This window comes from Aphidius gifuensis, linkage group LG1 (assembly GCF_014905175.1).
Source record: "Aphidius gifuensis isolate YNYX2018 linkage group LG1, ASM1490517v1, whole genome shotgun sequence".
In the NCBI taxonomy this organism is placed as follows: Eukaryota; Metazoa; Arthropoda; class Insecta; order Hymenoptera; family Braconidae; genus Aphidius; species Aphidius gifuensis.
In genome coordinates this window covers 14,911,657-14,935,722 of record NC_057788.1, presented here as the reverse complement: position 1 = coordinate 14,935,722, position 24,066 = coordinate 14,911,657, and the positions used below count along the sequence as shown (strand labels likewise).

Below are 24,066 nucleotides of genomic sequence, written 5' to 3'. Positions count from 1 at the left end.
TATATCATCACTGTATCAATGCTTCAATAAATATTGTTTATTTACTTTATGCAAACAGTGTCATCATAATAATTTATTACAATGAGTTGATAAATATATAATCAAAATGAATATAGAAAATATAATTCAGGTGAGAGCAAATAGTGAATGAAAGAAATAAAAATGAAAATACAAATTTTGGAGATGGAATTATTATCTGTGCTATTGAACAATAATTTTTTATCTTTCATACATAGGAAATAGATGAAAACAATCAAAATAATATTATGAACTCATTTTGTTATTACAAAATTAAAGTTTTAATAAATAACAATAAATTTTGAAACGACAACGAACAACAACAACAATCGTCATTTCGTCAATCAACAATATTTATTGGGGCATTGATACAGTGATGATATAGATAGGCACCTGTATTGAGATTTTGTGCCTTTGTAGTTCTTCAAACAACCGTACGTCGCTAGCGCCATAAGTGAGTCGTAAGTGAGACGGAACTGAGCCGAGACGACCATCGAACACAGCTAATACAGCACATGGATCATCAAAACTATGATTATGTTTGTCTTGCTGCACATCTACGTTTTGGTCTCATTATTGACATTATCAACAATGTTTGGGATTTATTGTATGAAATAATCAAATTATATCTTCTTCTTGAAAATATAGTTCACAAAAATTGTTAACAACTATCTCATTAAGCCATGTTACACGAGCATCCTGCAGAAAATAAGAAACATGAAAATAGTAAACAAAATTTAAATTCAATGATTATCAGTAGAAAAGTTAATAAATAGGGTTTCAACAAAAACAAATACATCAATGATTTTATAAGCATGTAAGAAGTATGATTTTTTAAACATCAATTAATGATAAACTGTTAACATAAACAAAAACAATTAAATTCTGGCAAGAATTCTTTTTTATCAAAGTGTTGGTCTAACGATGTTGAACTTACTTACTTTTGGTATCTGAAAAAGCCGTCAAATCACTCTTGTTTTTGGTTTTCCGAGCACTTTTTGATGCAACAAACTCGTGGAATATTTACGTATAATTTTGATATAAAACATGTATATAAATTACATGACAGAAAAAAAAAAAATAAAAAACGCTATCCCAAACGAATCTGCGCTATAACAATATTAATTCAAAATAGTTAGCGCATGAGTACGGCTGAGAACAATCAGCGCCAAATTGGCAAATTTGAGAAGCTGTAGGTACAGGACATATTCTGTCCCATTTCTAATGTACGGAGTTGACTCTCCTTCTTTCCAGTTTTATTATATTCCAGTGGTTAGATCCTAAACCTCAGTTGGTTCGTGATCTCAAAGATGGTAGCGATTCAGATCAAATTCAAAAAATTTAAAAAATCCCTATTTACTTTCCTAGATTAGTGTCAGTTGATACTTGGGTGCATTTCTTAGGAAAGAATTAATTTAGCCAAAGAAATTAACAAGTAAGTGTTGGATAAGTATGAAACCCATTTTAATTTATATGTAATTTACACCTGCAGTCCAATTCACAGGGCATTACAATTTAAGGCTTTTTTCTTCCACTGGCAGCGTTTGTGAAGCTTTTCTATGTGAAATCTATATAAAAAAAATTTTGTCAAGCGCCATCGATGGAAAAAAAAAGCTCTAATGAGAACAATTTTGCCCCGTGAATACGGGTGCTGGTTGATTCGTAAAGAACAGTGAAGAATAAAGACAAGAGTGGATTAAGCGGTGTCTCTACGCTATAGAAATGCAAGATCTTTCATCACTAGATAATTACTATTATTTTGGTGGAAATCAGCCTTGCAAGACTATCACAGCCAATGGAACATGTTCCATTTTTTCGTGCAAGAACTTGCATGAGATTTCTATAGCGTGGAGACACCGCTTAACGGCAAAGAAAGATGGCAGTGCTTGATGCCAGTCTAAATCAAGGTCCCTAGAATGATTCCCAATATACAGCAGTCCAATTCACAGGGCAAATTTTTTACAATTTAGGGCTTTTTTTTGCCGGTAACGGCGCTTGTCAAATTTTTTTTATATAGGTTTCACATACAAAAGCTCTACAAGCGCTACCAGTAGAGGAAAAAAGCCCTAAATTGTAATGCCCTGTGAATTGGACTGCTGCACCCGTATTCACGGGGCAAAATTGTTCTCATTAGGGCTTTTTTTTTCCGCTGATGGCGCTAAACAAAATTTTTTTTATATAGATTTCATATAGAAAAGCTTCACAAACGCCACCATCGGAAAAAAAAACGCCCTAATGAGAACATCCTCTGAATACGGGTGCAGGTCATCCGAAGTAAAATCGTCGATATCCCCAATATGGCGGAGCTGCGCAAATTCAAACTGCTACGGCGTCAAGTTATATGAATTGCAGTCATAAAATAAATGATTAAAATTTTTTTTTGCATCTGTAATCATCATTAATGATCAATAAATTAATATGAAATAAAATAATAATAAGAATATTAATGTTTTCTAAAATATTATTGAATAAAATAACCTGAACGAAATTTTTTTTTCTTTTTCTTTTAAATAAAATATAATTATGATAGTATATTAATTTAACTTTGTCTATTTGAATATAGGAGTACTTATATTATTACACAAATTGCATTTATAATTAAATATCAAGTATCTATAATTAGCAAATTAAATTCAATTCAACGTCAGACAATGTCAAATATGTGTGAATGTGTGTGACTATCCACGCATACATACGTATGATGAAACCAGCCAAAGAGAGGCGCGACAGCTATTTCATGTAAACCATGAACAGAGATATAATTAAGCTAATACTATACATGGTTTACATGAAAGCTGTCGCGCCTCTCTTTGGCCGGTTTCATCATACCTATCTTGTGTACATATACGCATGCACGCAACCACTGATCCCCAATATGGCGTCCCAAATTCTAGCTTCGGATGACCTGTCTAAATCCAGTAACTCATCTAGGGACCTTGATCTAAATCATGCATCATGCGCAATAGGCTGTTGCGCATACTTATTGTGAATTTTAACCCATTCTTTAATAGGTGCTTTCTTTTGGGTGTTTATTTTTTTTCCTGTTTATTTTCACGCATGCGCAGTTGAATGCGCAGTCAGCAAAAAGTCACTTTGCAACAGTGTAGGACATAAGGGGCTGGATTAGCCATGTTTCAATTTTTATTTTTTAAGAATTATTTGTTCGACGCCACTGTTCTCTTCTCATGTTCGCATAATATGCGCATGTGCATGTTCATGCGCATTAAAGTGAAAAAAAATAAATACACAAAAGCAAGCACCTATTTACGTGCTTTTTTTGTGTATTTTTTTTTCACTTCCATGCGCATGGGGTACATTCAGCACCCATATTCACAGGGCATTACAATTTAGGGCTTTTTTCATCCACCGGTGGCGCTTGTGGAGCTTTTATATGTAAAATCTATATAAAAAAAATTTTATAAGCGCCATCAGTGGCAAAAAAAAGCCCTAAATTGTATAAAATTTGCCATGTGAATATGGGTGCCGTAGGGGGACCGCGGTCCTTTTTGGCCTTAATCAGAGTGGATCCATAAAAATTAAAAATCACCCTAGGAATCCCTAAAAAATAACCAGTCTCTGTATACTCTTTTTTACACCTTTCTATGTATATATTGTTATTGTTTTGGATTGTGATTTGTGATGCTTACTGAATTTTGTACTGAATAAAATAATTAAGACAATAAATTTGTCAATAACAGTCAACGAAATGGAAAAAAAAAATTTCACTTTGAACACATTATCTATTGACTGATGTAGACGGTAATGTTATTGTTGAAAATGAACAGCAACAGCAGCCAGTTTAAGATCCTGGAAGATAACAAAAATATAAGTGCTGTCCTAACCTTACATTTGAGTTATGATATGTTTCGAAGCATTTACTTTGAAAAAAAATACAATTTACAGGCTAAATAATTGAGATAATAATATACACCTAGCATTTTAATTGACAATTTTTTTTTATGCCAAATTATTTTTTTCTTCGTACAGTACACTCTTTTTATAAGATAGTCAATGGGTAAAAGGAGAGGAAATTTTTCGGTAAACCTATACTCCCACTCTCCGGCTCATTTCTCCTTCGTTCGTATAACGTCAAGATAATTCTCTCCTCTATTTATAAGCTACTGTGTTTTATTGAAATTTGTGACTGATTGAAACTCTAAAAATTTATTAAAATATAATAAATGAATAAAAACAAAACAAAATTATTAATAATTATAAAAAAATTTTTAGTAAAATGTTCATTTAAGTACATAATTATTGATTTTTTAGGTTCAAAAAAGGCTTTGCTAAGACTGGCTTATAAATGCAGAACGAAACTAAATTTTTATTCTCGGAAGTGAGTAGCATGGTGGGGGTGCGAGTTTTATGAATTTCGCCGAGACTGGCCATCATGTTAATTATATTTTTCGGTGCTTACTTTTGTTTATGTTTGTTTACGTTTTGTAATACATAGCAGTGCTGACTGGTGCTGACACTACGACGAAATTAAATTCACCATGATAAACCACGCCTATTTTTGGTGGACCGCGGTCCTCTCCAGCACCCGTATTCATAGGATGTTCTCATTAGGGCGTTTTTTTTCCGATGGTGGCGCTTGTGAAGCTTTTCTATGTAAAATCTATATAAAAAGTTCACAAGCGCCGCCATCGGAAAAAAAAGCCCTAATGAGAACATCCTCTGAATACGGGTGCGGAACGCACCCATGATCATGCACATGCGCCTGTGATGCAAACTTGAGGAGAGAACAGTGGCGTCGAACAAATAATTCTTGAAAAATAAAAATTAAAACATAGCTGATCCAGCCCCTTATGTCCTACGCTGTTGCAAACTGATTTTTTGCTGGCTGCGCATTTAATTGCGCATGCGCGAAAATAAACACGAAAAAACTAAATACACAAAAGAAACCACCTATTATTAATTATTAGTTAAACTATGCATTCCCAAATTATAAGAATCATTTCCCAAACGTTCCCAAATCATTCCCAAACGATTTTATATCTTAGTTTTTTATTTTTCATAATCCTGCCAGCCAAGTATATGGAGCCCTGAACATGCCACCTGATGCCACCACCACTACTTAAGTCTTAGCCTTCTCTCTCTTCGACCAATCAAGGTCTCCTTAGCAACTGGCTGACGCGCGTTCATTACATTGCCCTATTGGTCTATTTCCCCTTTGCGAAGTCCAAGCAACGCTTTTCAAAGCAAAACGACCCACCACCACTTTCCAACTTTCCTCGTGTGTGAGTCGTGTGCGCGGGATCATTTACCACATTTCACTGTATCGTGTCAGTTCTAGCCAGTTTATAGTTTACATAACATTCCGTTTGTTAAGACTTATTTCGTATTGTTTTTTTTTTATTTTGTTTGTTTGGTTAATTATTGATATTTACTGTGGTTTAATTATATTATTTTGAATTTGAAATCTTATTCGTTTTTTTTTTTTCGGTTTATATATATTTGTGTGTTAAATGTCACTTCAGGGGTAGCTTTATACTTAGGGTGACATGTTGATTTTAATTTCGTTTCTACAATAACAAAAACAAAAGTGTATTGAAAGTATAATAAAGAAAAAGTTAAAGTGTGACAAACATTAGAACTGAATGCATGACATGATGAAAATTGTTATACAATGTTATGAATTCAGTACTTCTAAATAATATATCAATAACATTTCAAAAATAAACAAAATGTTTGATCCTACAGACGTTGAAATAACTCAATCCACAAATTTTAAAATAATGGAAACTCCTCACAGTGTAACAAATTCGAGTCGTATATCTGGTGATGGTGCATTTGATAGTATTGACAGTGGATATTTGTCGGGAACGCCATACTCATTTGTCTACACACCAAATACAACAAATAGTAGAGAAAAAATAAATTATAGTTCGTCACCTAAAAGATGTTATTGGTTAAGACAATCAGAACGACATCGATCAAAAAATTTAAATTCTTTGATCAATGCCTCGCTGTCAACTACCTATCATCGTCGCGATGAAACTTCGGAAGAAAAGTCAAGCAAAATGCCTATGGATCGACATGAATTTCGAATGGAACTGAGAAACCATCGAAATCGTGCCAGGAAAAATCAACGTAGTGCAGTTGTTGTTACACCAGCCTCAAGTTTAAATTGTCACAATCTTAATTCATCACTTACATCTTCAGCAACTCCTTCAGCATCATTTAATGCTTATAAGCCAATAGACGAAAATGTCGAAGAAAAACTAGTCAACATGCCTCAAAGTACTCCATACACCACAACTCCATCAAAAAAAATTAATTTTATATTACCAACAATTGAAATAACCTCATCGCCTACAACCAGTAAAACTAGTCCTTTTGATAAGAACAAAAATTTTAATTTATCATGGAATAAAAAATTAAGCAAACTTAAAATTAATGATCATATAAAAGTTGATATAAAACCAAAACGTTTAGATTTTGATCGTACAAATTTTACAAAACATCGTCGAAGATCAAACTATGTTAATTTAATTGGAAAAAGTAAAGCTGATCTTTTTAGTTTACTTGGTGAACAGACAAATCATTGCTGGATTGTTTCGAAAATACTAGGATATTTGAGTCCAAAAGATCTTTGTTCAATAAGTATGGTTTCAACAATTTGGAGAAGAATTTGTTTTGCTGATAGTTTTGCAAATAAACGAAGAATACAGTATGTACATTATCGACAAAATACAAAAGAAAATCTCAAGTTCATCAAAAAATATAAAACTGAGATTAATAATAGTATAAGTGAAAGTCCAAAGAGTCGTAGAAGAGGATATTTGATTCCTGTTCATAATTTACTATCACCAAAAGGAAGAAGAACACCAAGTAGTCCACCAGTTTCACCGAGTAAAATAAAATTTCATTCATTTCTTAAGGTAAGAATAAATAATAATCATCTCTATCACTAATTGTTTAAATCCAACTTTATTATTACGCATATTATTTTTACATGAGTATCTATTAAGTATAATCTTAAAATCACTTTATAAGTGGTAAATTAAAAAGAAACGGAGTTGATAATGATTCCAAGTATAATCGTTGAAAAGAAGCTAATTTTTTTTTTAACCTTGTATACGTTTTGTTCTTTGAATTGAATGAAATATTTTTCTCTCTTGGTTGTTATGATTAAGTCGCGACTTTGTGTGTAATGAGATCTGATTTATGTAATCAAGCCTTTACACACAGTTGGCACTTTTGTTACTTTTATATCTTTGTTGAGGATCGTATACTATGACAAGCCATTTATTATAAATTAGTCATTATATTATCATCAATATTATACAGTTTTACTGATATAAACACTTATTTTTATAAAAATGATATATTATTTATAACAATTAGTTTTTAAGTTATAAATTTTGAATTAAAAAAGTTGAGTGAACCGTTTTATTTTACGAGATCTATCCAATACATAATTTCTAGTTGTAAGTGAGGAAGAGCAAAGCGTACAGAGGAAAAAATTTTAATTAAAAAAAAAAAAAAAAAAGTGTGGGCGACATCTTATCATTTTTTTTGATAGCAATGAAGTTATTACAATAGTTTTACATTTAAATGTATGAATTCATTTATGAATTTTATCAAAGCTCTGGAAAGACTTACTGTTAAGCTTACTAGTTCTGTGATACATATATGTTTCGAATAATTATTATGAAAATTTGATGTTTATCAAATTGATAAATAGATATTTCCAATAAATCGATGTTTGCGTTTTGTAGTTCTTTTGAAGTAAAGTAAAAAATAAAAAATTTCAGGATATAGTTTCAATATCTCTACTTGTTTTTTTTAAAATAAAAGTTGCACTTTTTAGATAATCATATAAGAGATTAATTAAAGATCGAAAATACTGTAGATACCCAATATTTGTGGGAAAAAATATCAGATTTGATTGATTATTTATTTATGATGTCACATAATCAAACCCTCTAATGCTGGTGATCGATAAGACTAATCTAACAGGTGTTTTTTACAAAACAAATATCGGAAGTCTTATATAGATTCACTATATTAATAGATTTTTATTTATGGATTCATTAGTAGATAAAACATTGCAGATTTTTCACGAAACCTATATCTCTAATTAATTATACTAAAAAATATTATTTTCAGAAAAATTAAAAATCATGCATTTCACGGTTCTCACAATATATATAAGTAATTTGATTTGAAGTTTTTTCCACGATGTGTTATGGTAAAAACATGAAAAAGTTATAAAAATATTATCACAATCACTATAACAGTGTATAAAATTTGTAAATTGATTAATTTACATATTTTATACATTTTAGAAAAAACTTGTTGCCCATGAATTTTTCTCAATATAAACATTCAAATGAGAACCAACACTGAAAGACGATCGCTATTAGTCGCAAAAGTTCTACGACTGATCTCGACAGTCTCTCAGTGAAGGGCAATCATAGTCAAAATTGCCGCGCTCTGTTCAGCATAGCAACAGCCTCTGAATTCAACACAACACAACAACTTACTGTCGTTTTGAAAATGTCAACTTTTAACAGGCAAACCAATCGATTCATCCGTTATTCTTACGTTTTTTAATGATGAAAACAAGTTTTTCTGAAAAAGTCTAATGAAAATTACTGTACAGCATGGTCTTTTTTATCTACCTATATATTTTTTTTCGTTTAGTCTTAATTCTCATCACCAATTAAGTCAATTTTGAGCCCAAAAATTAATTACTTGCCACGGTCTTATTTCAGTTGCAATTTATTCGATCTGGCTGTTGAACATCTATACCAGGTGTTATGTAAACATAGGAATTCATGCATTACTATTTATTGTTTTTTTACCACCAGCTGGTTATTGCTTTAGTCGTTTTTTTTTCGAGTCTATCTCTTATCCTTAAAAACAGTAATCATACTGCGGTATTAATGAGGTTTATTTTTTGTAGCTAGATTATTACTTAAGTGTATTTAGAAGAGACAACTGCAATTTTTTTCTCATCTTGATGATGATTCATAAGGTATATATATTTTAGTATATTATAACAACATTTGCGAATGATCTCCCGCAGTGAACTTGATCTTTTGAATCGAATTTAGAATACCTATCAGTATCAATGTGTGTAGTCATGCTATCCTACTGACTACCTAATATATAAAAAAAGTATAAACTTTATTATTTGTTGTTTACTTTCAAGTCCTGTGTTTTATGGATGAAAATTAGTTGTATTGAAAATCTGTAATCAATCTTTTAGTAAAAATAGGATGATATAGAGTTATTTAAACAAAATTCACACATAAACTATATGTTGAAATCTGTTGAATCTGTAAAAAATTATCTTAATTATAAAATAGGACAAGTTTTATCGAAATGAAATTAAAACTATTCTGTTAGCTTTGATACTACACTTATTTCATTTTTGTTTGAGTTACTCTTTTTGTGTATCTCTCTCTCTTTCTCTCGCCCTCTCTCTTACAGGGCTCATTTTCGATGCCAGAGGGTAAAAAGTTTCGATGAGAAGGGGAAAAGATAGTCGGAATGCAGGACAGCTGGCTCTTTTATATAAATGCATATGGTGTTTGCCTGGTCTGAGTTTAAGTTTGCTTTTTTACTTTTGAAGGTTTTTCATCATCGGTAGACGATAAGAATGACTGAAAAGAAATTATAACTAACTACGTGACTAGAAAAAATAAAGAAAAACCCAATTCTACAAAGCCAAAACAAAAAAAAAACCTACGACAATAAAACATAATTTATATTGAAATTGAATTCAAGTATTGACATGAATTCGAGTTTTCGAGAAAAGTTGTACAAAAACTGCCCAATAAAATATATGAACTCACGATATGCTTGTTTGCCAAGTAACGATCACACAGATCTGTACAAGTGTGTTTTTATTCTGGTAACAGCGTATTCCCGTTAAAAACTTATGCTATATGTCAGAAGTTCTCAGGAAGGTGAAATTTCAAGGATCATATGTTTTATCATGTTTCCCCTAGCGTCTATAGTCAAATTAAAATAAATATACATACATACTCTATAAACAGTATTTTTGTATCTTCACCCTCACTTTTAATTTTTTTTTTCTTATATATTTAATTTATCGAAAACCAAATTTATCACCTTTTATTGTGTGCCAGGTTCACGGATCCTATTTGAAATCTATGATTTGAAAACGATCAGAAATTTTCTCAGTCAATTCTTAAAGTGAATTTTTTATAATTTTTTAAAACAACTATAGTAGCAAACAACAAAATAAGAAGGCGAAAAAACTGCAAAAGTAATAAAGTTGTTTATATTAGTTCAAAAGTTGAAGAGGCTTGGAACTTAGTTTTTTTTTAATTATTGACAAAATGACCGAAAAATATTCATATAATTTATTTTAAATATAAATATTATTTTATGACTTTTAAACTATTGTTTAAAACGATTAACGAATTCAATGTACTAAATTGTATGTTTATTAAAATTCTATGTGTCACTAGATTTTTTTTTATATTTTTCTGTTTTATAATTATAAAGAGTACCATTTTACTGAGATTTGTGTTTTTTTTTTTTTTGACGATACAGCAAAACTTTGTCTAATTCATCTCTTTTTTTCATAAATTATGAATATATTTTTTATTATATGATTTTTCAATAATATGTTGAATTGAAAAAAAAACTCAATAAAAATAACAAAAAATAAAAAAAAAAAAGTACGTAATTTTCATGTGTCCAATATGATCAACAACAATGTTTTCTTGTCGATACAAATATGGGTTTTTCATATTTGCGTATTTATAGGTAATCAACATCTGTGTACTTTATCTTGAAGTTTTTTTTTATGTGTACTACCTTTTAATTTGTTAGGTTTATATATTTTTTTTCCCGCATACTTTGTTAAAATTGTAACTTACATTTCCTTTTTTTTTTGTGAATTTTATATTTTATATTTCTCAGTATGCGTGCTCTCGTCCCGCCAACATTATCAAAACAGTTCCATTCTTTAATGACGCAGCAAGAAGAGAACGTTGCTCGCTGTTGCTATGCAGTGGTCTTGCCGATATACACGAAACTGACATCCGTATTATTATTATTATTATTATTTTGTTTCGGATAAAAGTGCGGGTATAAAGAGACAGAGCGAGATACTCATTTTAAGACTGTACAACACGCTCAGAATTTGACTAGGGCCCGGCAAAATTGTCGCCAGACTTAATGCGGAGCAAAATTTTTATATTTATCAGTGTAACCCGGTACCACTTCTTCTTGTAATTATGTACAAAGAGAAAATAGAAAACTTCTAAAAAAACACATACTTTTTGTTTGACGATACATCGATTCATTGTCAGATTCTATGACTAAGAAATGCAGTCAAAAAATTCTGTTACTACACCTACTGCACCTACTGCACCTTGAGAACATAACTACAATGACATCATCAATGAAGCATAATTACCTTATTACTACATTACTACAATGACTACACTTGCAAAAAAAAAAATAATACAAATAACTATTTTATCGATCAAGCGAATTATAACCGCCCAGCAAAGAAAGTTTGCCGCATGTGCGTATCCTTTTTTTGTTAAAAAAAAAAGATATAAAAAATTAAATTATTAGTTGTTTATATTCTCCATAAATTTTGAACAAATAAACATAAAAAAATTTTGTAAAGCTCAAAAAATTCCTGGTTGAATTTCTGAGAGCCACACTCCTCTAACAAATCGTAAAAAACAATCCTTCATGGCTATTTTTTTATTAGAACATACTGGACATTACTTATAACAATTATTGATAACTAATTAACTAATAACTAGTTGATAACTAGTGCGTGTTTTATCAAGAAAGTGTGACACTCGGTATTTGAAAGACAAACAATTTGAGACTAGATAGAAGACTCTAAGTTAATAATTATTTCAAAAGTTATACGAATTATAAAAAAACTGGATTTTTTATTTTTTTTTTTTGTTAATTATTAACAAATTACTAACAATAAAAAAAAAAAAAAAAAAAAACAATTTCGAATATCCTGATGAAAAATCGCATCCATGATTTATTTTTGGTTTTTTAAATATTTTTGGAGATTCTTTTTTTGCTGACAACTAATTATATATAAAAAATTAGAATAATTTATTTTATATACTCTGTTTCAGCATTTTTTTTAACGTTTAATTGGGTTCTAATATGAACTTTTTATCTAGATTATTTTAGTAGATATGACTATTTTATCAAATTCATATATAGTGAAAACAATACTAGTAGACTTACGCCTACCTAAAAAAAGAAAAAAATGAAACTTATTTTTCGAAAAAACGGTTCAACTGCAAATTGTAATTTTTTTACTATACAAATTGATCCGAGTTTCCCTGCATCTAATAGATATCATAGTTTAGTTATTCAATAATAAATATTTTACTCCAAATCCTTAACTATTCATCACCTACCCTTAATCTTTGAACTACAAATTAAAATCTTTTCACTACAAATTTCTACAAATTCTGACAAAGCTATGACTTGAACCAAATACTATGAAATTAATTTATTAAATAGATAATTATTTCATCTAGAGGTTGACGAAAATAAAAACGCAAAATTAAATTACAGGAGAATTTACTAATAAACAACCTTTAGCTAATATGACATTAATGAAAAAATATATGTATGTGAACACAAATTGTCCGAAATTTGCACATAATTCTTGCCAACATCTTGTTCAATTGTACTATGAGGTCTGTGTCAACTTTTAGATCTTGTAATTCTACAAGTTCTTGGCAACTGTTTTTATAAAAAGAATTTTTTTTGTTTTATATGACGTTTACAAACGTCCTTCACAACATCTTTTCCTGACGTCCTTGATAACGGTCTGTGTTGTTTAATACTGTACGGTGTATTAACTGTGTTTATTGTAACATTGACTGTGCTGTTGTTTTTTTTACTTCTTTTTTTCTAACACAATTATAAAAGTAAAAAATTACTTCACTATATACATATTTTTTTATTTAGCCCTCTGATTATTTATTATTGTAAAATTTTAACCGTCAACAATTCGTGAGAGTAAATTGAAAATGATATATACTCATGTTATTATTTTCATCTTTACAAAATATATTTCACGTGAAAACTTTTTTTAAATTTATTTTTCATTTATTCATTTGATTCCTTGATGTGTCAAGGTCTGTTTGATTTGAATTTTGAACGGATAAAAAAAAATCAAGACTCGGATTTAGTAACTAAAATTATTTCAGTAAAATTTAACGTATAAATTTTATTCTTAGTAATATATTGCCTCTATACGTTAACAATTATTCTATGGGAGAATCGTAACCAGAGTGTTTTCGATGCACTGGGAAAGTATTTGAATGAAGAAGATAAGAATTATTTTTCACACTAGAAATAATCTCCTTGGCAAAAACTATATTTTAGGGGAGATATAAATTGTTCATTAAACATAAAAGTGGGTTTTCAAAAAAGAAGAAAAAAATCCTGGATTCAACTCAATTTAAATAATACAAACTGTAATTTTTATTGGACTACATAACAATATACTCGAAAAAACATTTATGCACGACATTACCTTGCTAGCACAGTAAAATTTGTTTTATTTCTCCGTGCACTAGTATTCACGATGATGTAAGCATACTAATACTCGTGTTTATAGTGTTGCTGTTATGTTTTCGTCAGTTGCCAGGCGTTTTTGTTCAGCGACGCACCTTGAAAAATAAAAATCATAGAATGAACATAATAAAAACTAGTCAAAAGAATTAAAAAAGGAAATGAGAAATATACGGCACAGCAATTGAATAGAAGTTGTCAAGAAAGATAGACAAAAGAGAAGCTTAGCTTCTTCACAACCAAGTTCAATTTTCATCGTCGTACAGTAGGGTTTAGCGCATATGTGATTAACACAATCTGATTGCATAGCAACAGTGAGGTCGAAATATGAGATAATATGTATCCGACGCGTGACCGATGATAAAATAGAAGGGGAACTATCTTGGCCCACATCGAAAAAAAAAAAGTTATTTTGTTGTAGACGGTGGTACAATTTTATTATTTTACATTTGTCAGTTTATTTTATGGTATTAAATAAATGATAAAATATAGATATATGTATATTTTATTATAGTTATATCGGAATGTTTACCTTTTTCAAAAAAAAATGTATCTTATCATCGTCAACTCCCTCTAAAGATTATAAAAGTGCTACCGATTTCTAATATTTTTAAAGTTTAATAAAAAACAAAAAATTATGATTTTGGTTTCGCTACATATTATGTACTTGAAAATTAGTCAAATACCAATAGACCATTTTAATTTATATATATATATATATATATGTATATTATATCTCTGATAATGAATTCTAAGAAGTGAATGTTTTTTTAGAAAACGCTACATTCAAATTTGGCCCCCATTTCTTTCACTTCATGTCCGCTTCAAGAATTCTATCCCACGCATGCTTTAATACAAAATATTATAAAAAAAAAAAACCGTACACCCATAATTGAAGTCGAAGAAGTCGACGATTATACTTTTAATTTTTTCGAAGATTTTTAAATTTTTTTCAGATACGCTAGTTCTTATTAATTTTTTTTTTTTTTTTTGTATATAGTGATCGCTAGAAAATATCTTTTTAATTCTACAATTAACGTTCCACTTCATAATGTTTCCAATCAAAGATGAAGTTGAAAGTCTTCTAAAAATCATTTACGTTTCATTGAACTTTCGAGTCATATATATTTATGAATTGAACTATATATTCATATAAAAACTATATGAAAATTGTATCTCTTATAATATATTGATGAACGAAGTTTTCAGACTTTTTGGCTTTCAATAATATATAAGAACGAATAGAAAATTGTAAATTTGACGTTGTTCTGTTGTTCAATAGAAGATTAACATTTAAATCTCTTAAGGTTGCAACGTAAGCATGCTTCCCAGAGATTGACTTTCAATTGAATTTTTTTTTTTTTAAAGCTTATTTTGTAAATGAAATAATTATCTATCTGGTGAATTTTAAAATCTTTTTTTTGACGTGGAATTTGGGATAACTAGTCTCAAGTAGACAGCTTTTATACACGAGGATAGAGGGAACCTCACATTTTTATATTTAGCATGATCATTTGCAATTAGAAAACCTTCAATTACTACAAAACTGTAGTGATTAAAAAGATGCATACAAAAAGCAACAAAATTTTGGGTACATGGACATGAGTAATAACGTTATAACCCGTATATATGGTATACGGGTCCCTCAAACTACAAATATCAGTTCGACTATGCTGCTGGGAAGCAACCTTAAGGAGGTTATGGACAAATTCGTTGCGGGGCGCTTCTGACGTCACAGACAAAACTGAGATCAGGGGTACGTTCTAAAAACCACTCGGAAGCCCGGAAGTTCAAGATTGTGATTATAGAAAATTTTTGATATTTTGTTGTGGTAGACATGATTTTTTTTCCATGAATTTTAATAGGTCCAAGTCAGAAAAATATTATTGTTTACTTATTATTAATAATTATAAAAATACTTTTCACAACTGTAATAAATAACAAAAGCAAGTGGCATGTATGCAATATGGCTAATTTTGTTGTTTGCAATCAACAGTAACCTCCAGTAACTTTTAAGTTTATTTTATTCCTAAATTATTTTGTCTACTGCGCCGTTTCCGGGCTTCCGAGTGATTTTTGGAACGTACCCCGGCTACACTGTAAAAAAATAAAGTGTAAAGCGCCTGCGCTCTGTATACAATATATAAGACTGCAAGTATGTGTGTGTGTGTTTTAACATGCCATACGTTGATGACGCTGAAGCTGGCAGCCAAACGCTGGATACTCAGGGACGTATAGGGGCCCCGTGCTTACAATAACGAAAAACGCTTCGTTCTCATGTTTCACTACTTCATCTATTATCGAAATCATAAACAAAGTAAATAGAACCTAGAAATACATTATTTAACCTCAGCATAGCGTTTAAAGGGGTAAAAAAGGGGTAAAAACGCGTATACCAGTGAATTAATTTTTTAACTACTTTAAAACGAAAATTGGACTAAGCGGTTATTTTGTAAATTAGTATTAAAACAATACAAAGCTAGAAAAAAAAATCAACCCTTAACATAGCGTTTTAGGGGGTGAGAGGGGGGTGAAAACGCGAAATTTTTTGAAAATAATTTTTTTAACTACTTTAAAACGAAATTTGGACTGAGCGGTTATTTTGTAAATTAATATTAGAACAATAGAAAGCTAGGAAAAAAATATCAACCCTTAACATAGCGTTTAAGGGGGTGGTAGGGGGTGGAAACTTTAATTATTTTTTTTACTAACTTTAAAATGAAAATTGGGGCATGAAAATATTTTCTAAATTAAAAGTGTACTAATTAAGAGCAATAAAAGAAATTACGACCCTTAACATAGCGTTTTAGGGGGTGAAAAAGGGTGAAAACGTGGATTCTAGACAATTTAATTTTTTTTGCTAATTTAAAATCGAAATTGGGGCATAAAAATATTTTGTGAATTAATAATCGACTAATTAAAAGCAATAAAAAAAATTTAAACCCCCAACATAGCGTTTTAGGGGGTGGTAGGGGGGTGAAAACTTTAATTATTTTTTTTACTAACTTTAAAATGAAAATTGGGGCATGAAAATATTTTCTAAATTAAAAGTGTACTAATTAAGAGCAATAAAAGAAATTACGACCCTTAACATAGCGTTTTAGGGGGTGAAAAAGGGTGAAAACGTGGATTCTAGACAATTTAATTTTTTTTGCTAATTTAAAATCGAAATTGGGGCATAAAAATATTTTGTAAATTAATAATCGACTAATTAAAAGCAATAAAAAAAATTTAAACCCCCAACATAGCGTTTTAGGGGGTGGTAGGGAGGATTAAAACTTTAATTATTTTTTTTACTAACTTTAAAATGAAAATTGGGGCATGGAAATATTTTCTCAATTAAAAGTGTACTAATTAAAAGCAATAAAAAAAATTTCAACCCCCAACATAGCGTTTTAAGGGGTGGTAGGGGGGATTAAAACTTTAATTATTTTTTTTACCGACTTTAAAATGAAAATTGGGGCATGAAAATATTTTGTAAATTAAAAGTCAACTAATAAAAACCTAAAAAAATAATTACGACCCTTAACATAGCGTTTTAGGGGGTGAAAAGGAGTGAAAACGCGGATTCTAGACAATTTAATTTTTTTTTCTATCTTAAAATCAAAATTGGGGCATAAAAATATTTTGTAAATTAATAATTGACTAATTAAAAGCAATAAAAAAAATTTCAACCCCCAACATAACGTTTTAGGGGGGGCCAGGGGGGATGGAAACTTTAATTATTTTTTTTACTAACTTTAAAATGAAAATTGGGGCATGAAAATATTTTCTAAATTAAAAGTGTAATAATTGAAAGCATTTTATGCCCCAATTTTCATTTTAAAGTTAGTAAAAAAAATAATTCAAGTTTTAATCCGCCCTACCACCCCCTAAAACGCTATGTTGGGGGTTGAAATTTTTTTTATTGCTTTGAATTAGTCGATTATTAATTTACAAAATATTTTTATGCCCCAATTTCGATTTTAAATTAGCAAAAAAAATTAAATTGTCTAGAATCCGCGTTTTCACCCCTTTTTTACCCCCTTAAACGCTATGCTGAGGGTAAATAATGTATTTCTAGGTTTTATCTACTTCGTTTATGATTTAGATAATAGATTAAGTAGTGAAACATGAGAACGAAGCAATTTTCGTTATTGTAAGCACGGGGCCCCTATACGTCCCTTACTCTCCAGCGTTTGGCGGCCAGCTTCAGCGTCATTATAAAGAGGTAGCAAGTGTAAGTTTTTCAGAAAAAACAAACCTTGGTTTATAATCAATTGTTTTCCGGATTTTTCACCTACAAGGACCATCTTGGGAAAATCGGTAAAATCTTCAAACATGTGTTTCAACTCAAAGTATTCTCAAGCAAAAATTTTGTGTTAATAGTTGAGAATTATCAAATTTTTAGGAACGGGGCACTAGCACCCTATGCATCCCTGCGCCGCGAGAGCTGTTCATTACAAAAAATTCAACCGATCAACATAAGAAAATAATTATATCGTCGTATTCAGAATAAAAAGGTCTAACTGTGCACAAAATTTCAGAACATTCTCACTATACTTCAAAATGAAAAAGTGTTAGCTGCATAACCTCCTTAATGGTGTCAAAATTACAAAATCAAATTTACAAACTATCGTAAGATATAACCACCTAATTTTTTTTATTCATATTTTTTATTTCACATATTTTGTATATTAAAAAGGAAAAAAAAGAGTTACTTTTGTATATAAAAAGTAAAAATTTTACGTAGGTGGGACGCTTCGCGTCACCTACGTATTGGATTTGTCTACCGAATATTAAAAAATGCTCTCATTTCCAAAGTAATTGTCAGAGACATTTCGTGTTAGGACCAAAAGAAGCGTGTTTTCAATCTCTTTAATTTGTATATTTTCGATTTTTTCTCAAATAATTATCAGAGTTGCCAGTGCCAAAAATGTTAAAAACCTTTTTTTCTTTTTTTTTTTAAATATTAAATACCTTTTTATCTGTAAGCGTGATCGATTTGCACCGACTAATTAAAAGTTTCCTTTTATTTTGATCTTTAAATCGCCGCTCTTTTGAAAACGATATCTTTAAAACTCACGGAGTTATTAGAATTCTAATAGAAAAATTTGATGTGGCTGTTTTTTTCCCGATTTACATTGGAACCCAACAATATCATGTTTTGTGGAGATTCGACGCGCAGTGTTGGCAGCCCTGCTTAGTTCGTCTCACTCTCACAGATGAACATATGTTTATGATAAAATTTCGTAGTGTTGTGACTAAACAACGACGTTTTATTTGAAAAAAATAAAATTACACTAATTAATAATTGCACATAACCCACCGGAGTATTGAAAATTTTAATTTTCGTTATATATCATTTTTGTTTTGATGTTATAATTAATTACTCATTGATTGTGACCGATCAACAAATGAAAATTTTTCGCGTGATCAAAAAAAAATCGGTTTCACATATGTAATTTTTTCAAGGCTTTATCATCGTTTTTTCTATCTGAAAAAAATGGTTGAAATCTCCATAAGAGCCAATGTTGAATGATGTTTTTAATAATTAATTATAAAAAATTTAACCGATTTAAATTTAACACAAAAAATAATTATACTATCACATTCAGCATTAAAAGATCTAACAGCTGTGTGCGAAATTTCAGACCATTCTCATCATATTTTAAAATAACATAGGGTTGGTGAATAACTTCCTTAATATATTTTTAAGTCAATATTCTGTTAAGTATTAGTTTTTCAATATTTTTAAAGTATTATACTTCAATATTTAAAAAAGTCTATACCTATTTCGGCATTTCAGAAATGTTCAATGAATTTTACATTTTTATTTTACTGAGTTCAATAGAAAAAAAAGTCGAATTTTGTCCAAAGATTCATCTCTTAAAATTTAAGTTTTTTGTTTACAATTTTCAAAAGACAGGTCCTTCTTATTAGTTCTATATCTTATAAAAGAATTTAACATAGATTAGTAAGTTATTCTCTCAGTTGAACCTTCTAGTTGAATTAACTCGTAATATTTTCGTAACTCAATATTTATACATATATTTATAGACCAATCAAGAGATTTTGTGATTTCCCAGACAATATCAAATTTCAAAGATATATGCTTTGTGTCCAGCTCTGTCGATATATTTGTATACTCTGATACACCGTTTCATGGAATTGATTTCATTTTCCACCAGATTAAACATTAAATTTCAGGAAAAAAAAGAAGCCGTTCTCAAAGAAAAAAAAATATATAATAAATATCTTTGTTGGAAAAATAAAAAATCATAACGAATGTTTTGTTTATTAATTTAGTTTTTTAAATATAGAAATTTGATGATTTTTCATTATTTATTTATTTTTTTTTTCAGTCATTTACTGTAGTAACTTATCTGTATACTTGAGGGATGCGTTTGAAACTATAGCCACCAAATTATTACCCAGCCGATACGTAAGGTATACTTTCGACGCGTACGTGATAATCGTTTTCAAAACTAAAATTTACTAGTATTTATTAGTTTCTAATTTTAGTTCGCGATAGTCGAAAGTACCTTAGAATCAGATGGGCTATAGCTTATTCGTGCTAGTTTCAGCCGCATTTGATATACCACCTGATTCTGATGAGCTATGAATATAAAAAAATATTTGTTATGATTTAATAAAATATTATTGTTTTATTTTCAGGCGGGACGTAGCCTTGCACCATGGGAGCGACTGTTCTCTTGTCCAAAATGTTCATTTGCATCACACGTTGACAATGACAAAAATGTAGGAGTATGCACAAGAGAAGGCTGTGGTATCAAATTCTGCACATTTTGTTCGTCAAACCCACATTCTGGACCCTGTAAAGCACTACAACTTGCAACACCAACGAAACGAAGAACACCGCCTCTCATCGTAGGATCTAAGCAGAGCAAAAGAAACCTTCGCCGTTTATAAAAATTAAAGAATGCAAAAACGAATTATAAAAAAATATTTCGCATGTTATTAGAGCTTTAATAATCATTAAATAACTCTACAGTCCATCTTGTGTTTGTCATTAGGTTTTTTTTATAGCACACGTACATGACAAAATAATTCAAAACTCAAACCGAAATCAATCAAGTTCAAAAAAAATTGTTTTTGTTAAGTTCGAATCTGAAATTTTTAACGAATGTTGTGCATTCAATTCATCCGTATACTGTGCCTTTTATTATCGAAAAAAATTATGCTGGGTTCAGACGCGTTTTTATTGTATCCTCGTGTAGAATTTTGGCAGTCTGCAATTACGTTGATCCCCTACAAACACGAAAAAAAAATCGTGAAAACAAGTTTCATCCTTGCTGCGAGCAGTAACTGTCTAGCATACCAAGTTGAATACTACTGATTTCTGTCCACTTGTATCAATTTTAAAATTTTGTATTATTTGTTCAAAACAATAATTTTTTTATAAATTAGAATTCTTCATTTCAAGTAAATGGAAATTCGAAAAATACAAAAAGTTTATATTAAGCAAAAAAAAACCTAGTCTCATAAGAAGAAAGTATTAATTAAAGAAAAAAATTGTTTTAAGAAAATTATTGTAAGTTTTAAGAATATTAGGACTATTTTGGATTGCCATATTACTTTTCATGTTTGTAATTTAAACACTTTATTTTTAAAATGCATCTCAACTAGAAAGTAGTAAACTTTTGTTTTTATTTCTACATTATAAATATATCCTGAAACCATGATTCCTTCATATATTACTATATTTATTAAACGATCTTTTACATGTACGTTGATTATCATTTTATAAGATTCAATATGTTGAAAAAAAAACTAAATTTACGCAATATTGAAACTTTGGTCTTCAAGGTCAAAGACTGCTTCAATACTTGACCAAATATGAGAATATTTTTAAAATTTTACAGTCAATTCCTGAAAGATCTTTCTATTTTATATACCTGTCTGGAAATTATCTGGAAGCTCGTTATTTTTTTATTGATTATCAAAGTTGACTACTTTCAACATGGTCTCTGATAGAGAATTAGGACTTTAAGATATTATCTCAGTTTTTTTTTGGCATGGCTGAAATACAAGCCATATGCTTTAATATTGGTCAGAATCGAAATGACCAAATTCGAAAAAAAAAAACAAAATTTTAATTATATTTTTAGAATGGACGGTAAATATTTTTTGAATAAGTTCTAATATTATTCATTTTCATTGCATGAAGCATCAGTATTTTTTTTTTTTTTAAATCGTTTTTTATATTACTCAAAATCCATAAAAAACTTGGCAGCAATGAAATATTTTTCAGCTAGCCATACTGAATGCGTGACAAAGAAAGTGGATGTTGAAGAGAGTGAGTATGATATGTGTCTGTTGTCAGCAGTGTCAAGAAAAATGTTCTATTTGAATTAACGCGCAATCCATGACTTATGTTACGTTACCATGGAGGTCTACATGTACGTTACCTACTTTTTAAGCAAAAACATTTCTTCTTGTAGTGTTTTATATTGCATAAAAATAATTTTGTCGATCTTATGATTGATATTTAACTAATAAATTGTACCTTTTTTCTTTATACTGTTAGTTGTTAGGCATGGTCTCATTTTAACTGCACCCAGAAAAAAATCGGCAGATCTAATTTGATAATTTCAGATGAAATTAGGTCTAAATTATTATTTTAATAAAAGTGATTATGAAAAGTATTTTACAGTTGTTTAAAGAATTTCGTTTTTTTTTTTTTTTGTAGATTAAATGATTTATAAGAACCATATATTTTCGCGATAAATAATTAAGATCTAGTGATGCCGCGATATGACGATATATCATATATGACGATACGATACGATATTGGAGGTGACGATATCCGATACGATATGGGGTTTCATATCGTATCGTCAAACTCGATACGATACGATATGGTCAAGACGATATATCCGATATATCGTCCATATCGACGATATGACATTAATTTTTTTATAATATTTAACAAATTTTATTAAAATTATAAATTTAAATTATAAAATAAAATAAACTCGAAGAACTAAATGGAGGGTTCTTTTTTCACTTTTTTTCACCATTGTTTGAAAATATTTTAATGGGCCTTCCTGCCGGATAACCAATTTGCAACGCTTAACCCTGAGATCGATTAAAGTTTCTCAATTCTATCTCTTTGAGAACTTCGTATTTGCTCGAAAATATATTGGTGATCATTGAAAAAATTCTAAAAAGTACACATGGTAGAAATAATAAAAATAAAATACATATACATGAATTTCTGTACTAAGAAAAAAAATATATAAAATTTCGAAAAAATACCCCAGAAACTGAATTTTTTTTTTACAATATCGTCGATATGACGATACGATACGATATGAAGACAATACGATACGATACGATATGATGAATTTTTGATACGATATGGAGGCGATATGACCACCTGACGATACGATACGAGACGATATGGCCCTTGAAAATCACGATACGATACGATATGAGGCTTCATATCGTATCGTATCGTATCGCGGCATCACTATTAAGATCACTCGGACTTGAACTTGATGCTTCCTGCGTGGAGTCCCAGAGCCATGCCAACTTTATCGCAGCTGCGATTATCAAACGCAAAAAAAATTTGCCTTCTTAAACATTCATTCACGCTTGATAAGAGATGCCGCGATATAATCTTCCAATTATTGTATTGTATCGATAAAACTGATTCCCGTTAACGTATCGTATCGTATCGCATCGTCTCAAAGTTCGATAAAAATTCTTTATTATCGTATGGTCGTGGACATTATCGTATTGTATCGTAAAGTATCGATATATAATGACGATAATTTTTCTTTATTAATTATGTTTTAATATGTTTAAAAGTTTATTGATGAAATAGTTATCCGAGTCGATCAGGTCCCCAAGCCGTTTTTTTTTTTTTTCCTTGATTATCAAATTTCTATATAGAAAAGGTCTTCTAACCTATTCCACCAATATATCGATATTTTACTTTATTTTACTTTTCCATGTCGGATGGCTCTTTGTCCATTCGTTTGTAGTTAACGAGTTACCCGAGTGTTTTTTTTGGAGGCGTGGTCTAAAATCTAAGCCCTATCTTTTTACATTTAAACGGAGTCAGGTTTACCAAATTCGAAAAAAAAATTTTTTTTAATTTTAATCACATTTTTTCAGTCATTAATAAAGGTTTATTGAATAAATTTGTACGTGATATTAATTTTAATTGCTTCAAGAATCCATCAAAATTTTTTTAATATTTGTTTTATTGTTATTTATAATTTTGAAAATCGGTAAAAATCGTGGCAACACCACTCTGTTTTTAGGTTTGTCATACTCGAAAAGACTAGAAATACTACATACAAAAGATTTCTAGTCTTCTTAGTCATACTGAATGCATGACAAGGATAGCTCATATTAAACAGAGTGAGCAGTAATAGTTGCTTATAATAAACTTCATACACATATTGCATTTGAATTTACGCGCCTTCCGCCATTATATCGACGTTGCCAAGTCACAAAGCCTATTTATAAAAA

The 24,066-nt window shown here is 29.8% G+C and overlaps 1 protein-coding gene across 1 annotated transcript; it reads left to right on the top strand.

Annotated features, from left to right (window-relative positions):
• The first annotated feature begins 4,924 nt into the window (after nucleotides 1–4,924).
• LOC122848981 lies at nucleotides 4,925–22,229 on the top strand. The gene is made up of 2 exons (XM_044147485.1): nucleotides 4,925–6,902; nucleotides 20,239–22,229. Exons 1-2 carry the CDS (start codon nucleotides 5,706–5,708, stop codon nucleotides 20,491–20,493), a joined length of 1,452 nt encoding a protein of 483 aa, XP_044003420.1. The 5' UTR covers nucleotides 4,925–5,705; the 3' UTR covers nucleotides 20,494–22,229.
• The last annotated feature ends 1,837 nt before the right edge of the window (nucleotides 22,230–24,066 follow it).